The following is a 17,522-nucleotide window of genomic DNA, read 5'->3' as shown; positions in this document are numbered from 1 at the left end:
ACAGTATCGGGGTCTTCTAAGGCTGGAGGATCTCAGTGGCCCCTGGTCAGATCCTGCTCAACTGAAAAGTGACAAAGGCTGTCTAAATGGTCAACTTTGCAAATGAATGTGTGACAAACCACAGGGTCCTCCTGGTTTATGGGACTCTTAACACCACTGACTGCAGTTACCACAAGAAAGCAAGCAGAGGCAATGACTGATCTTGCAGCTTCTGGCTGCCTTCAGGTTTATTGGGAAGGACATGACACAGATGTCACTATCTGAAAAAATGTGGCACAAAGGCCAGAACATAGTCTGGGCTGTAGAGCAAGTGGTCAATGCAGAGACAAGGAAGCCCCAGGTCCCTTTGTACCACGAATCTCAGAGCAGAAGTTGGAAGGAGCACAGGGAAGTGCAGGGTTTGGTTCCGTTTGAAGCAGAAGATATTTCTTTGTTCAGTAGGTTCCAGCCTGCTCCCATAGCATGCAAGGTCAGGACAGGTTTCTTTCAAAGGAGAAGGCAGAAATATCTTCATACACTATATTTCAGCATGGGTCTATTAAAGTAACAGTGACTTACACTTGCTTTCATTTTACTGCTGTGGTTGCACAGGAACAAAAGCTTCCCTATAGAGCAATGACATCAAGGGCTTCTTCATGCCCTCTGAAAAGTACATGTTGCAAGTAGCAGAAAGGAATAAAATCAATGTCTCGAGTTTTTTTCTGAGAGTCTCCAGGAACTACAACCCTCCCCCATCAAAGTACCTCATGGCTATATTTCATGCAAATGCTGCAATGCATTTTCCACGGGCACATCTATCCATGCACAAGGAACTTGTTCTGAACCAACGAGACTCTGCATCAGAGAACATCAAAGGTTACCGCAAATGCTGTCTAGGGTCAGATCTGGGGGTCACTTCCTTGAAGAATTCCCAGCTAGGGAGGATGTCTTGGAGGAGGTCATGCTTGTATGACTCTTTTGGGAGCCTGCTGGCTGGGAGGGTGGTTTCTTTTTGATCACTGGAGTTTTGTTCTTGCTTTTAAATACCTTATTGGGGTCCAGCTTGTTCACAAAGGAATCAGCTTCTTCAGAGAGGAGAGCTGTGTTGATGGTTATGGGTTTATACATGTTAAACCATTGCTGAAAGGCAGGATGGTGAAGAAGGAAGAGGTTAAAAATCGAACTGCAATTAGACATTTCCACCTTGTTCACCCTCTCCCCTGAGATCTGATTTTAATCATACACAATTTATCAGTTTGCAGTTTACAGGACTGCACATTGTGCTTATGATAAGGATACATAAGGCTCAATTACAGCTACAGTCCTGGAACTGCCCCACATTCCAGACAAGGAAGAGGAGAACCAGACACAAACCTAACACTACCTTTCCTGCAATGTAACTCCTATCAGGAGCAACTCCTGATTTAAACCACAGGAGGAAAAGCAGAGGGTGGGGATGAAACTAAACCACATTTATTTAGATTCAGATAAGCAGAAAACATTAAAAAACCTTGGAATTTAAAAGTGCTTATAAGTTGGAATGAAACTAGTTGAAATTCTCAAAATATAGCCTCCCTCCCCCTCTTCACACATACAATAATGCAGACTTTTTAAGACAAAGGAATTCCTGTTTGTTTCTCTTCAGCCTGATTTTACATCTAGAAGTGACCATAACAATTATTTTTTTGATTTCCAGATGCCACCACAATGTTATGCCCTGCAGTTCTCATCTCTTAGTGTTTTTCCTATCAGTTTTCCATTGATGAAGTCAGGAAATAAAACTGTAGGGGTTATGGTATTACAAATCCCACTAAAATCATCAGCAAACTGTTGAACAAGGTAAACAAACGATCAATACCAAAATGTAGATGGCCATCTATTAATGTACCGCTTAATGGAAAACAACTTTAATATACCACCCCTGAAGACCTTTAAAAATGGTAATGGTTGACATACTAGGGGGATTTTAACTAACAGAGGCTGTAAATGATTAGGGAATACATGAATGATTTCACTAAGGTTTGTGAACATACTGAACATAATAAAATATTCTAGTAGGAAAATTACAGAAAGGCAGAGCACAGGTGTCTGCTACAGTACCATGTACACAGCCTTGACCAATAAAGTAGAGCACAGTGTAACAGGAAAGACACCACAAATACAAAGAACAAATTCTACAGCCATTGATAGATGGGTAGTTGGCAGTGATTTTAGTAAGTAGTTCAGAAGTACGCACAAGGCTGAAGCAGGACCAAGCAACGCCATGCTGGTAAGACAGCTGTCATGTCTGGGTGAAGTGCAGGACACTCACTGAGACCCAACAGGCCTTGCCAACACGCACAAACATTCCACAGGCTTATGTGCTGTGTTTGGAAGTATCGTCAGATCCATTCCCCGACCTCTTACAAGGCGGAAGCGGGGTTAGGGCTAAAAGCCCAGTCAAACAGAGATGAATGGTAGGAGCCTCTAATAGTAGGGTTCTGGCAGAGCAGAATAGCAATTTTAATAATAATAAGGGGCTGGAATTGTCACAAGGCTGTACCTGGAGCTCTCCTATAACTACTTCTAGGACTGCTAGCATTTTTAGGCATAATTTTTACCAAGGTATACCTTCATGACTGAGGAGGATGCAAAGGAATTTATATTCTTGGCCAGGCTCAAACTCATACTCTTCCTCCGGGCTTCTGTCTAACGTGTACCTGGACTTTCCTCTTCACCCAGAGAGCAGTAGGCTCTTGTTCAGTGCTATGCCCAGAAAACTGATCTAGAGAAATCTTACATAGCTGTGGGGATGAACAGCCTTACATCTCCTCACTTGCCAGCAGTCATGGAAGTGGAGGCTTGCTTCAGAGTCAAGAAAGCAAAGAAATAATTGGGGGTTCCACCACCTGCTATAAGAGGTCAAAGGTAGAGCCCAACTTGGGTGGGTTAACACAGTGTTAGTGAATTCACTAACATAAACAAATGACTGTTAACACGTTACAGGGGAAAGACTCATGGGCCCTTCCATGGCTCACCAGGGAGGCCCACTTAAGCCTACAGACTGCCTGTCAAAAGGTAGGAAGATATTTTTCCAGTCTATACTTATGCAAAATACTGTCAAGCTGGATCCTGCTGTCCTACCTTGGCCTGAGGGCTGACCCCATAGCTGGTGAAGGTGTACTGCCACTGTGGGAGACCCAGGTGGGTAATGAGCAGGCGGTAGTAGGCTGTGAAGGTTTTGGTGAGGAAATGCCAATACAGAGCTCTGTCCAGGAACCATATCTCTGTGTCTGGGGAGACAACTAGAACAAAACAAACACAAATTACACTGTTGATTTGCAGTGATAAGATCAACCCCTGGCCATTGTCAGGTGGGAGACACAACATACTTATCAGAAAGGCTGCAGCTTCTAAAATGCAGCATCCCTGACTAACAAAGATGATTATCCAGAGGCAATGTGGTTTAATGGTTAGAGCATGGGGACTGAAAATGACCTGGTTCTTCTCCCAGCCTTACTAAAAATACTTGTGCAATAGCCATTATACTTACTTTCCCCACCGTAAAATGGATGCAATGCTATCCCTTCCCAACCTGTGACTGATATGCTACATGGAACATGCTTGGACATCAGCAACTTCGTAGTATAAGCTCAAAGTACAATTATAGCAAACATTTATCTACCCCACAAAGTAAAAAGCAACTAACTTAATTGTCATTCATCTGGATTACTGAATAGAGTCCAGAGTCTGGAAGTCATGGGAGCGTGTACTGCCAACAAAAACATATTTTGCAAAATCTTTCCACAGTGATCAAGTATTTCTCTCGTGGTGACATCCTTTGTAGCATAAAAAGAAGTGATTTTACTTGGGAAATTAAGATGCTGAATCTTGTAAATTAAACACACTGCCCCCTGCATTGACATCTACACTTGTAAACAACGCTCCCTCCCCTTGCACAGGTTATCCACTGCATGTGCTGAAATCGCTAACACCAGAAAGCAAGAGGACAAGTAAGAAGTTTCTGCCTTGGGAGTTGTAGTCACACCCAATGAAAGACACAAGATAACAACCAAACAGTTTTCTTAAGAACAGGTATATCACAATTGTACATACCCACACAGTGAACATACATGTATACGCATACACCTAGTGACCTGTGCAGTGTGTCTGATGACAACTACTTTGCAAGTGACTTGGTTGTTTCACTAATCGCTGACTGATAAGTTTTCTGTGTATCTGTCAGAAGAAACAGCTCAGCTTACATCTTTCACTCTCCTGTTCAACCCTTCCTGCGAATTTTGACCTAGTTAGCATGTGGAGGCTCTGTCTCCATGCAGAAGGTGGAAGAACTAGTCTTAAGACTGTGTCAATCAGCTTTTTTACCCTTTGCTTCTAAAAAGAGTTACAGCCTTTCTCATAAAAATGTAAGTGAATTGTTCTAAGACATGTAAGTAACAAGAGATACATTAGTGGCTGAGCTCTTGCTCTCTGTATTATTTCAACATGATTGTCTGTAGTTCATATGTGAATGCTTTCCCATTTCTATGCATGCAGATGTCACAAGTTATAACTCAGACTCCAACATCAAAAAGAGGGAAAACATTAGCTCTAATTAAGTCTTTGTAAGGTTTAGCCTTGACTTCAGTGGAGACAGGACAACCCAGTAAATGTTCATCTACAAATTGCAGAGAAGATCAGAAATGTAACATGATTCTACACATGTGGCCTCCACATACAATCCACAACAAGAGATGGCTAACTTTGCTCTTTACAGTCTTACCTGGTTTAGTGTGCTTATAAACAAGACAAACTTTCCCATTCCCATTGCATGGGTCTAATTCAAAGATAAGACTACGAGAATCAAAGTGTGGCTTCTCTGGTTTGTCTCCATTACCTGAAAACAGAAAAAATCTTCACAAAACATGTTTGGAAAACCAACTGTGACTCAGCTGCAAAGAGTCAATCTATTCATTACTTATTAATAAACCAGCTGAGGAAGAACTAAATCAAACTATTATATTTATACTTCTTGGAAAGGATTAAGTTCCCTGTGTTTAAAAAAAAAAAACAAAGTGAGAAAAATTTTAATCTTTGGTAGGAAAACAAACTACTGAAAAAAGACATCAAGTTGCCCTCTAGTCCCTCCCTGGCATAAAGCAAGACCAGCTTTACAGATGTCGCTCCTGAGACATGTTTGTCTAATCTTTTCTTAAAGCTCTCCAACGTTGGAGATGCTGCGATCTCCAGGCAGTCAACTCAAATCCATCATTATCACTTAGACATTTTCCTCCTGCGGATCCTGAATCTTCCTTGCTGCAACTGAAGCCCATTACTTCTGTTGTATTCATCACCTCTTTTTCGTCCTACTTTCTTTTTTTCTAAGGAGGACAGGGAGAACAGTTTATTCTTTTTCTCTTGACAGAAGACTTTGATGAACTTGGAGACATATACATTTCTTCATACATTCCAGTGTGACATCAGCGTCCTTCTCAACAGCCACATGGTCTGACTCATATTCAACTTGTGACCCACAACCACTACAAAGCATTTCTACAGGACCACTTTGGGATCATGTAGCTGCAAGATCTTGCAGAATATAATTCTAAACTTTAAAGCTGCTAGCGAAAAAGGGGGACATAAGAGCTGTACTCTTCAGAAGAATGTTCCATGAAAGTCAGGATGAGAATTCTTGTGGGCACGTAACTTTTTCTCAGTGCACCTTACAAGTACATTAACAGAGGTCTGAGTGGCTAGATGGAAGCAGAAGTTGGCCCATTTCATTAGAATGGTTAGAAAATCAGGACTGCAGAGAAGCTGGAACAGGCAAAAAGAAACTTTCAGCCACATTTAGAAGCTAGAAGAGCTATAGAGATTCAGAGATAACACTGAAATCAAATTGCCATTTTTTAAGGAGTCAGCATGACATCTGGTTCTGTTCTTATTTTCTTAATTCTTCCAGTCTTGTTAGACTGTAAGAGCTCTGAGAAAAGGAGTGGGCTTTTTTTCCTTCTTTTTCCCTCCAAATTGCAGGATGTTCAGCATTTTTAGGCAGTCTGGAAACACACATTTTCCAGTGCCACCTGTATTTACTGGAGTTACTTTTCCAATTCCAAAGAGCACATCCACCTGTCTTTTCCCTACCAAGACAAAAACTCTTATCTTTTGTTCATGTAACACCATAAGCACACAAAGACTTTAGAAGCTGAATCACTGGAGGAAGCCTCAGTTAAAAATTCAAATATGGAAAAGGCAGAACAGGAGGGCTTCCAGGCTGTTAAAAGAGGATGCAAATAGTACTGGTGATTGGTAGCAATAACAAGCCCCATGAGACTCACAGCATACAGATCGACCTGTCAAGGCTGTAGGGGAGTAATAGGACATATAGTAGATCCAGTCCAGGAGACAAAGAAAACCCCATCTACTTGGAGTGACCTTTTCTGATGTCATATCTATGTGTTATATCCTAATACTACCTTAACAGAGCAAAATGGATGAGGCACAGCGCATTTTCCAGCCTGTTAACAGGACCTTACCTTCCTCATCTGTGTCATCTTCCAGGTCAGCGAGAGCTGGTGCATTAGGCAGAGTGTACATAGAGGAACCCCCAAGCCGACATAGCTTTGAGATGCTATTAATCACCATGGAGCCGAGAGGCATTGGGGCATCTGCAATAAGACCAATCATTAATCACATCCAGTGTCAGGAAAGCATAACAGGTATTTCTTCTCCTCCACATACCAACTCAACCTCTTCTAAAACACAGAGTGGGAGAAGAGGTGGCTATACTCAGCAGGCCTGGACACTTAATCAAGTCAGGCTCCACAAGAGCAAAGATTAGGCTTTTTCAAACACAGAATCACACTTACAGGTGATGCAACACCACCTCAGAGCTGTGCAGGTATGAGAATTACACTGCTGGCTAAGTCTGTGTTGCAGCTGTTAGCTCAGTCCCATGAAACTGGCTATTAAAAATCCTGGCTAGCTACAGCCACCTCCTCAAAACTCTTTTCCCTACTGCTGTGTGTCCTAACAGAAACCACTCCACCCATTCACAGCTTATTGGGCAGCTCATCCTCTTTCACCCCATGTACCTGCTCAGGGTGCATTTTCTTGGTTCCCACTCTAACACAGCATTTCATTAGTGTGTCAACATGTGGGTGTTCCTGAATGAATGCTGGAGGACTTGTCACTTGTCTCTGCTTCTGAGGACTAGTACTGTTACCAGACATCAAGTCGACAAGCCCCGTGTTCAGCTATGTGCCAGCGTGAAGGGCCTCAGGAGGCACTACTGGATGCTTGCTCAAACAAGACAGTTATATGAGCTGCCTTGGTTTCTGTGCACTTGTGTGCCCTGAAAACAAGACTCTTCAGAGTTCACAACACACTAAATCCCACTTGAAACATGATGGGACAAAGTGCAGGTGCTAGAGCCCTGATGTCAACTGTCTCTGAAATGAAATTCCACTTCCTGAGGAAAACCCTGTATTTGACACTCATCTCCAGAAGCAAGCAGTGTCCACAGCCCAATTTGACGATCTCACTTGAAGGCAACAAGAGCCAGGATAATAGCTGCAGGGCTCCAGTGCAGAGGGAATGAACCGCTTGATTCTTTGTGAACAAGGATGGACAATAAAGTTTGGTCCTGTTCTCACTTCCACCACTGACTCCAGAAATAAGTCCAGTGAATGGATATCAGCTGATGGAAAGCAGAATCAGGCTCTGGCACATACATATACCTTTTAATGAGAAAGAGGAATTATCAGAGGGTGACTCTTCCTACTGCTTTATAACAGGATAATCTGCTAGAGCTGCTTCTCTCTCTATGAACTACAGAGGGAGTCTAGGCATGAGATTTAAATTATATATCTAAATCTGAGTGTCAACAGATGGCTGGTATATTACAGAATGGTACTTATGTCATGAAGACTTGTTTGGTTTCTAGCCAATGTTCAGTATACTTGCCTATTCTGCAGAAGTCCAGCATATGCAAGCAATAGGCTTTGCCCTGTTGCATCAGGAAGCGACATCTGATGTGCAGTCATATTTTTTTCCTCACAAGGACATCCCTAAAATAGTCTACGATCCCATGCAGAACTGCACTCGCTTACTAATTCAGAGGTCAGTTTTCCATAGTCACTGATCAAGCTGCCTAGTAGAAACAAACTACTTCATTTTTTTGCGAATTAGTGCTAATAGTGCTAAGTTTTCATTCAAAATGACTTGGTGCATGTGCTTTTGCTCAGACTAATGCAGGATGCTGACAGACGTGTACTGTGCAGAAAGTAAATCTGAAATTAAAAAGATTCTGCAGAAGAAAGACTGGCTGCAATGACAAGAGGGTATCAGTGGAGAGGAATATGTGGACTCACCATCGGTCTTCACACTCCAGGTCATCTGGAAGCCATCGGTCATCAGGTAGAAATTCTTTAAATCCTCTGGCAATACGCAGGAGTTTTTCTGCAAATCACAATCAAAGTGTTATGGGAAAATGCAGAACATGCATCAAACCCAAAGAATAACTGAGTATTGGTACAGAAATACTTGCCACCAAATGTTTTGCCCAATTCCAAGATGACTCAAATCAGCTCAAATATCTTATCCTAAAACCTTTGAGAGAAGAACTGCACATTTCTCGGAACTGTGCTACTCTATTAACAAATATGACTTGGGAAGATTTCACAATGAGGAGTCAGTCATTACAAGATTATTACAGGATTGTTCCCCAACTGAGATGACACTAACAGTCACTCCAAGATCATATATATAAAACAATCATATTTTTCGTATATATCGCTTACAAAAGTAGAGGTTTGTTTTAATTGAAACCAGACGAAACCTGTTACACTAAAGCACATATTAATATTAGCGCAAGGACTCTTTTCTTCTGAAGGATTTCAGCTCTAAGCAGGTGAGAGAAGCATAGACTCAAGAGTTGCACAGAAATCAAGAAGGTCTGACATTTCACTGAACAAACAGTATGTGTGCAAACACACAAAGAGTCAATCTCACAAACCTGCTGTCTGGCTTCATCACATCAAGCTTCAGCACTTGGCTGGGGCGCCTAAGCCTGCCTCCTTCTCAGCGAACAGTGAAGGAAGCAACTCCAGTGAGCTGGTGAAAGTGCTTCTAAGAAGTAGCACCCTTCTTCTATACCTATCTCGGCTGTGGAAGGAGCCTTTCTTAACTTAGACTGTTCAGCTAAGCCACAAATATGAGGAAGGAAGTATAAAAGCTTACTCCTCAGAACAACAAGAAGCCCAAAGAGCTATAGGCCATTGCAGGTACTGCTCTTCATGACAGGACTGGCTGCAGACCAGTGACCCCCCATTCCTGTTCATGTGTCAAGAACACAAAATGAAACAGTACAGAAGCCTGTCAGTTTTAAGAAGACAAGTAATACACATGACTAAATTAGTTATCTGTTTTGTTTGTAATTGTTTTAGAGAAAAAACAGATTGAGAAAGATTGAAGTGAGTTTGCATTTAAAGTATTGTCAAACCCAAGACTCCAAAAGAATCAGATCCCAAAACTCAGGATAGTCTCTGATGATGCAGGTTCCACAATCTCTGTGTTGACTTGTCCAAGGGCTGCACCATCCTCCTTGTGAAAAACTTTTCCTAATTGCAGTCTGAACCTCCAAGTTGCAACTTGTAGTAATTCTCCCTTTTCAGTCCCATGTGTTTTTAAATCCGCTCAGGAACAAAGACACAAATAAGCCCCTTGAGGGTCAAGCTTTGTCATTAAATCAGGAGGACAGAGAACTTCTTTAAAATATTGATCTATGACCTGTTTATAATCACAGGACTCTGTGAGCTACATTTTAAAGGGAAAATGAACAAATAATGTGAGTTTTACAACCTAGCATGTCTGATAATTCAAGTATTTCTGTGATAGAATTTTCAGCCTTGTCTAAAAAAGGTGTTATTTCTTTCATTCAGACACTTTTAAAGATATGCTGTTGGACATGGCCTGCTCTCTGTGCAGTGAGCTTGACACTCAAAGTAAGAAAAGACAGAATTACAAACTTTGAGAACATTTATAGGTCAGTAGTGCTGCCCCTCATATAGGCTTACCCTGCCACAGATGGAGATGTTATTCAGGTAGATAGTCACAGCCTGGCCTCAAAGGCCTGGGTGGGTTTTAAAGCAGTTACAGAATTGCTTTGGAGAAAGCAAAGGAGACAGATGTTAACAGCTTTCCAATATTGCGCCTCAGCTGGGATTACTTCCCTACAGCTACTAGAAAATGTAAAATTCAAAGTCTTATAAAATAAAGGAAGAATATTCTGGTAACTAGCAGCTAAGGAAAAGAAACATGCATATGCAGTTCTGCTGCACAGGTAGCTCTGCTTCACTTGGGGCACGATTTTGTAACATCTCAAGAGATGCTGATCAGATTCTTTCCCATGTCTGCAACTTGTGCATATCTCGTTATCTGTCCTGATGTTGTCTCGATGCGCCTATCCAGCAGGACCTACTTGCTAGCTGTCCATCCAGCTGCAATGCTGGTCTCTGGTCATCAGTGACTGGCATGAGCAAGGTATGGTGCTAGCCTCCTCCTGTTGACAACCCCTCCCTCCCCCAGGATCAGGGCAGCCCTTCTGCCTGTTAAAGCCTTACTCACAGTCACTTTCTTTGAGTTGTTACTGTCCCTGTCCCCTAAACTGCAGCGTACAAGCTGTGCAAGACCCTCTAACCCACCCTCAACCTTCACTCCTGCGTGTTGACGTACTTTCTAAGCATATCCATTTACAGTGACAGACTTCTACTGATGAGTCCCAGATATTGCGGCTTGCAATAGGCAGGTCACTTTACCGGCCCTGTCAGCGGCTTGGTCACTAGCACAATGCTCTCCTAACCCAAGTAGGGAAAATCTTCAGAGGTAACATGTATTACAGCAGAGAATCTGACACTGTAGAAACTTTGTTTTGAGAAGAATTTAACATCCTTTGATAAGAACCTGCGGATGGCTGAGGCCCTGGTAGTAAGTTTTAGGAGATTACTAAACCACATGGACATATCTGAAGTTCTTCAAATGCCTTTAACAAACACACCTTCTTCTGTGGGTTCCTCTCAGTCCTAAATATTTGTCATTTCATGCTGTGTTTTCCCCATTTCCAATTTCAAGCTGTAGTTGTAAGCACAGTGACTAGGTTTAAAACTATGAAAAAAGAAAATATGACAGACCTGCTACAAAGGCTCAGAAGAGTATAAATGTTTACACAGTACTTTCAGTCCATTTCAAACCCCTCAATTTTAACTAATCTACCAGCAGTAGATTACCAGCAGTAAAAATACATATGTGAACAGCTCTCTTGACTTCAGTGGGTGTTCTCCTCTAAGCAGGAGAACCAGATCCATTGGATGACAAAATTTAAGATTTTAAAACTTCCACCACAGTATCCCGCTAAATACTACTACAAACCGGGCACAGATCAATTTAACAACCACAGTTGATCAAAACAAGGAAAAAATCATATCTGGATAGGCCTTCTGCTCTGAATTCTCCTTTTTTGGATGGAAAGATTAACAAGTGCATGTTTCTCCAAATGGCTGCTCTCCCCTCTTTATTTTAGGATTCTCCTAACCATGTCCCTTTGCATCACTTTCCAAATGATGGTGCAAAATACATGGGTGGAAAATGCCGTATCAGAGCAGATTTGTGGTCTATAGGAAAAGACCTCTATATAAAAAGCTTCACTAAGACCCATCTCTCCCATCTAATGGAAAGGATTGATTGATCTGTCATATTATGCTCAGCCACATGACCCTATGATGTCAAAAGAGTGGTCTTCTGACAGTAGAGTCAGAGCAACAAGTTGCTACTATATATTAAAAATGGCTTCTCAAGCTCTGTACCCTTTCTGCTCAACTGTTAGCTTCCAGGGTTGTAATGTCCAGCCCCATAAAATACAATATTCCTACTAATGTGCCAGAAGTGGCTTAACCACAGCCCTGGCAAGCAGTTGTTTTCACTCCAGTCATCTGGTTACACTCATCAGCTCATAAAACAAAATATCCCAAGTGCCCAATATGGTGTGTGAGGTCTATTTCTTTTGTTTATTATCCATCATATCCCCAAACAGTGTCCCAAGAAAGCGCAGCCCATTGAGGATAGAGAATATTAGAACCAGGGTAGTTTTGCTGCCAAGACCTGATCAGCACTGGATCCAGAACCAAAACACTGACATATGGCAATTCACTTAAAGCACTGTTGAAACAATGCCTCCCAAGCAAATATCCTAAAGAAATGGACAGCAATCAAAACATATAGCTCTAAAGAGACTTCTCAAAAAAAATGAGCAAGTTTTATCCAACTTGTGGGGAGAGAAGGAAAGGATTTATGTCACTTCTCAGGGCTTCCAAGTAGCAGAGCACATCAGCAGCCACGTTTCTTTCTCCCTAATATCACACCGTTTCATGACTGGTCTGCCCTAGCTGCCAGTGAATGCAGATGTTAATTTACGGAACATATTGAGATGTTCTTGTTGCACCTTTGGCAGTTGTCTTGAGGACGGTGTTGTGTAGCCAGTTTTTTTAATCAGAATATTATCAGGCCCCACAAGAGGGGAACACTGCGTCAGAAACACTATCTACCTCCCCAAATCCTCCAGCCTCTCCCCTGTTATGCAGCTTGAAGAAATACACCTTTCCTTATGCTGGATCTACTTCCCTGCCTCTCCCATGGTCAGGGCCCCAAGGCAGGTTCAAGATGGGCAGACCCTCTGATCCTGAGAATCAGAGACGGCAGGCTTGCCTAATGCTGAGGGAGGACATTACAAGGAGGATGGCAAGAAGGACTCTTGTGGATGCACACGCCTGCATGCAAACTTTTTGAATCAAAAAGAGATACAGTAGAAGGAAGAAGGAAGACTTCTAGAATAGTCAGGAACTACCACCACAGTTCCCAGTGAGATTTACACGCAGAGAGAGTTTCTAAACTGTCTGGCAGTCTAAGACAGTCCACAACAGGAAAGCATCAGACTGCTTGAGGGCTTTTTTATGGTTTTATTACAGAAAAATACAGCTTTGTAGACAAAGTGCATAAGGAGAAACAACAAATTTCCCATGCAGAGTGGTAGAATATCAAAGCTCCAGCAACGTGATGGGCAGGGATCGCTTACAGCCAGTCAGTGGCAGTTCAGATACTGCTAGCAAGCCAATTAGAGGAACAGGCAAAATGTTTCATTTTGCTTGGCCTCCTGTGGTGCTAAGTTCTGGGAACTCCAGCTCCCCCTAACAGAATGCAATTTTCTCTTTTTTAAGAATGAAAACAATTATGTGAGGGGCTGACTCCTCTGCTGGTTGAGGCAAAAAGAAAATGAGGTTCAGACACTGTCACGGTAGATACCAGAGTGCCTCTTAGCAATATTTTATTATAACACCTATTTCTAAAAACTGCACATGGAGGGGAGCAGGGCAGCTGCCAGCCTAATTTTAGGAGTGGGAACGGGTTCATAGGACAATATACAGTTATTAATACTGGAGTTCCAGTGATCTGGTAACTTTGTCTCTACTCCCCCTTCTATTGCTTGTCGCACTTTCTTGGGGAAAAGATAACATCTTGGTAGGTCTAAATATCAGCAAAGGTGAAAAATGTATCTGTTTTTATTAAAATACTTTGAACTGCTTGAAAGTTTTGGGGACACAATGCTACCAATGTAAACACTTGACAATCGTATACCTTAAATATTTTTGTGAGTGTGCTGATTTCCAACAAATATTCAGGAGTGACCTCAGGTTTGATTTCCTGAAGTGTAAGACTTAATAGCTCTTTCTGCCTCTACAGAAAGCCTTGGGAAAAAAAATAAATTCTGCTCTCCTACTGTCTTACTGCGCTGTCTCCTGTCATGAAGCTCACCTTCCCCTGCAAAGTCTCATGGCAGCTAATGGACATTCAACAAGCTGATCTAAGATTTTAAAACTTCCATCGTAGTCTTCAGTTAAATATTGGCACAAACTGGGCACAGACCAATTTAACAAACACAGCTGTTGGAGACAAAAAAAAAAGCATACTGCCAGCAATATTAGAATATTATTTTAATAATTCATAATTAAAAAAAGGTTGATTTCCTTTTTAGAGTTTCTAAATACCATAGACTTTCTCTCAGCAGAAATACCTTTCCATTGCAAAACCGAAACCAGACTGGAAAAATTGCTTCTAGAAAAAAACATTAAAAAACAGTCTTAGGAATAGAGCTTTTATCTGGTGAGTCTCAATGAAAAGAGAGGGTATTTTTGGAAAAAGGATGTAATTTTGGGAATAGTTCGACCAGTTTTCCCTTTTTTTTACAAAAAGCCCTGAAAATACTTTCATAACCAAAGATGTAGAGGGGAGCTAAAAATAAAGACTGTGACAAGATCTTGGTAAAATCTCCACTATGGAGAAATGATTACTTGCATAAGTATTGCCACCTAGTGGCTACGAAAAAAACCCAACCCAGTCATAAAAGTGAACACCGGGTACACATAAACTTGTATTCATATTCAGGCAGGATGAGTTTGAGCAAAAGTGAGGTACATGTTCATCCTGGAAGGGCCTTGGAGGTGCTGAGTGCTTTGCACTTAATCATTAGTGCACGACATACTGCAATTGTGTGGACTATGTTAGGTATCAGACTTTATCCCCAAAGCTCAAGGAAAAAAAAAAGGAAAAAGAAAACAGTTACCTTTTAATTTGAGAACGGAGATTTCAGGATTTGTCAATGCAACTGGAACCAAAAGCAAATAAATAGATAGCGAAGTCCTTCACCATTAGCATTCCAGCTCAACTGTATCTACTTAATATTCACCATTTACTTCCACAATTAACTTAGTCCATCACTGGGGTGGGGAGTGAGCTGAAGTATTGTTTTGATATCTTTGGAGTGAAGTGCTTTGGCTACAGCATTTCAAAGTTTGGCTTTACAAGAATAGCTCAATTTTGAAACAAACCCAATTTAGTTCAGAAGAGTAGCAGCACCTGAAAGTGAGAGCAGTACTGTGTTCAGGAGAAGCAGTCCTCTCACTCAACAGAAGAACAAGTGAACGTTACTCTGCTGCTCCCAGACCTGAGCTGGGTCGCTGTTCGGGTGCCTCAGAGTTTCCAGCCCAGTTAATTCGACACCTGAACAGCAGCTACAGGAAATCAGGAATCAGTTCACATGAACCTGAAAAACTGGAATTTTCTGCCTGGCCACAGTTGCTGGCTACTGTACAAGTTTCAGTAAATAACACAGGTTTATATCACATACATTCTGACCTGAATTTATAAATTCTTGATAAATATCACTAACGGGGATAGGGCGTTACCAAAAACTAGTGCAGGATTTTTCCCTGTTGTTCAGGAAAAACTGTAAATGGCAATGCATCATCAAAGGGAAAGTTACTTTATGCTGTGGTAACAAGTGAAGTCTCTGGGAGCATGTGCGTTAGGCATAGCCAGGGTTGGAGCAGAGGAAGGATGATTCACTCCACTGCATCTTCTGCCATGCCCCTTTCCAAAGGCCAGTTAGCTTCTACTGTCCCTTCCCTACATATGAGTGATACCTAGAAAGCAGTTATTCTCCTGGGATTGATAAACACATGTATATTCAAAAAGGAGACCAAAAATGCCATCTCTGCCCACCAGTCACACAACAGTATTCAGGAGCCCTCTGGTCACGCAGTCTGATGCACTGAGGTCAGCTAATGTGGAGTGAAGGTTGCATGTGTCCTTCATAGTCTTCTAGAACAGGCAGTGGGACATGCCTTGGCCAAAAGATTGGGTTGGTTAGCCAAAGAGGAGGTGGAAGGAGGGGCTATGAGAAATGGAAGCGAATAGCTGAGACTGAAAAGAGAAATGGATAACTGGAATGAACTGGGTGACTCAGAGGTATTTTCCAGCTTGAGGCCTTTACCTTTAATGGTCATGAATAATAAAGAACTTCTTCATTCTGTTTGAGAGGGAGATGGAAAATGGTTTAGGACCTGAGTCAGAACAATGTTTGTTCTCCACTGAGTCACCACTGTTGCTGCTTACTACAGTTATGTGATTTCTTCTTAGAGTTGTCATTTTGAATATACCCACATTGATGAAGTTTCTTTAACAGATCAGATGCATGCGATAGCCTAAAAGGCAGAGTAATACCTTATTCAAAAAAAGCCCAACATCTGTTTAGTCTCCACTGTGCATCAAACTTGGTAACAGGCTGTCTCAGAAACACAAGGTAGCTGTTGCATTTGACATGCTCCATGGGCTGCTGTATATTCAGACTGACCTCACTGCAGTATTATGAAAATACTCACTTGCTCCCATGAAATGATTGTGTGGCGTTCAGCTGGCTCCTTTTCCACAAATGTCACCTCAGCAACTCCTGGAGAAGTCTCTAAAAGGAAAAGAGGAGCATGTTTGCAGCTGGCAAGGGTGACATCAACACTGTGAGCCAATTTTGCAAGTTAACCTGACTGACAGCTGGGGAAAAGGCATTAATGACTGGAAGCATTGTGCTGGTGACTGAGCAGCCACCTTCTTTTGTCTATAACTGTACTCAGCATGTCTTGGCATGAGGATGGCTAGTGCTGCACAAGATGTCATCCTTTCATGTTTTTTATAGGTGTGTATATGTATATACATATATACACACACACATTTTACATTCAAGGTGTGATCTTTTGCAGAGGATTCACGGAAAAATCAACCATAGGTTCCTGGGCAAACTCTAAAAGAGAGACAAATCTTTCTTCGTAAGCATGCCCTGTGGTTTCAGTTGGGTAGGATAGTCTCAGCCTGACACTGAGACTATGCAGTGTTGCCATGAATTGCTAACAACCGTATTCCACAAAGATGGGCACCCTTCAGAACTGGGTTCAGTGAGTTTGAACAGGTGCAGAAGCTGATCCTGCCGAAGGGATCTGCATGAACAAACATCAGTCCTCTGGAATCCCAGCTGGACACATGCAAGTTTGCTACGAGCACTGAGCTCATAATTTATAAAAATTATCTGAATATTTTATGGGAAAGAATGCTATATAAATGCAAGATACTAATCTACATGGTGCTATCCTTGCAGGTGTGCCATGGCAGAACAGTCTCCCTTGCATTTATTATTTTATAATGTTTTACTTCATCTACAGCCAACTGAAACAGTTCCCCACTGACTTCACTTTGGATGAGGTCCAGAAAGACTACCAACTTCTTGTTGTGGGAACTGCAAACCCAGCACACAGGGCCATGGAATAGAAGTGATCACTATGCAGGGCTTTCAAGACCAGCTCTGCTGTGAAACTAGTGGCTCCCAAAGCAGCCACACATATTATAATTGCTTTCTGGTAAAACATACACAGTGCACTAGAGAGGAAAGGCAGGCACTGGAGAGCTTTGGTTTGGCTTTTATCTCCAGTGCTGGGCTTTTAATTCTAGCAGTAGTGTTGTCCTTGTCTGTTCTGTCAGTGGAAGAGCAGCGCTCAGTTTCAGAAAGTCTAAACTTCACTTTAATTGGAAGTATTGATTGGTACATTCTCAGATATTTTAAAAGACAAAACATACCACCAGAAAACCATTCTCCAAGTTCAAGACAGAAAAAGGCAAAAAAAAATCATAGT

General features: G+C 41.8%; 1 protein-coding gene across 1 annotated transcript; it reads right to left on the bottom strand.

Moving 5' to 3' along the window:
- Positions 1-786: 786 nt before the first annotated feature.
- On the bottom strand, positions 787-16,335 carry TPGS2 (tubulin polyglutamylase complex subunit 2; the record flags this gene model as incomplete). Its single annotated transcript, XM_009699942.1, has 6 exons — positions 787-1,119; positions 3,103-3,263; positions 4,742-4,855; positions 6,495-6,626; positions 8,331-8,418; positions 16,227-16,335. Coding segments are annotated over 6 exons (832 nt in total), but the record flags the coding sequence as incomplete, so codon positions are not given.
- Positions 16,336-17,522: the final 1,187 nt, after the last annotated feature.

This window comes from Cariama cristata, unplaced genomic scaffold (genome assembly GCF_000690535.1).
Source record: "Cariama cristata isolate BGI_N322 unplaced genomic scaffold, ASM69053v1 scaffold10265, whole genome shotgun sequence".
In the NCBI taxonomy this organism is placed as follows: Eukaryota; Metazoa; Chordata; class Aves; order Cariamiformes; family Cariamidae; genus Cariama; species Cariama cristata.
This window is presented reverse-complemented; position numbering and strand designations above follow the sequence as displayed.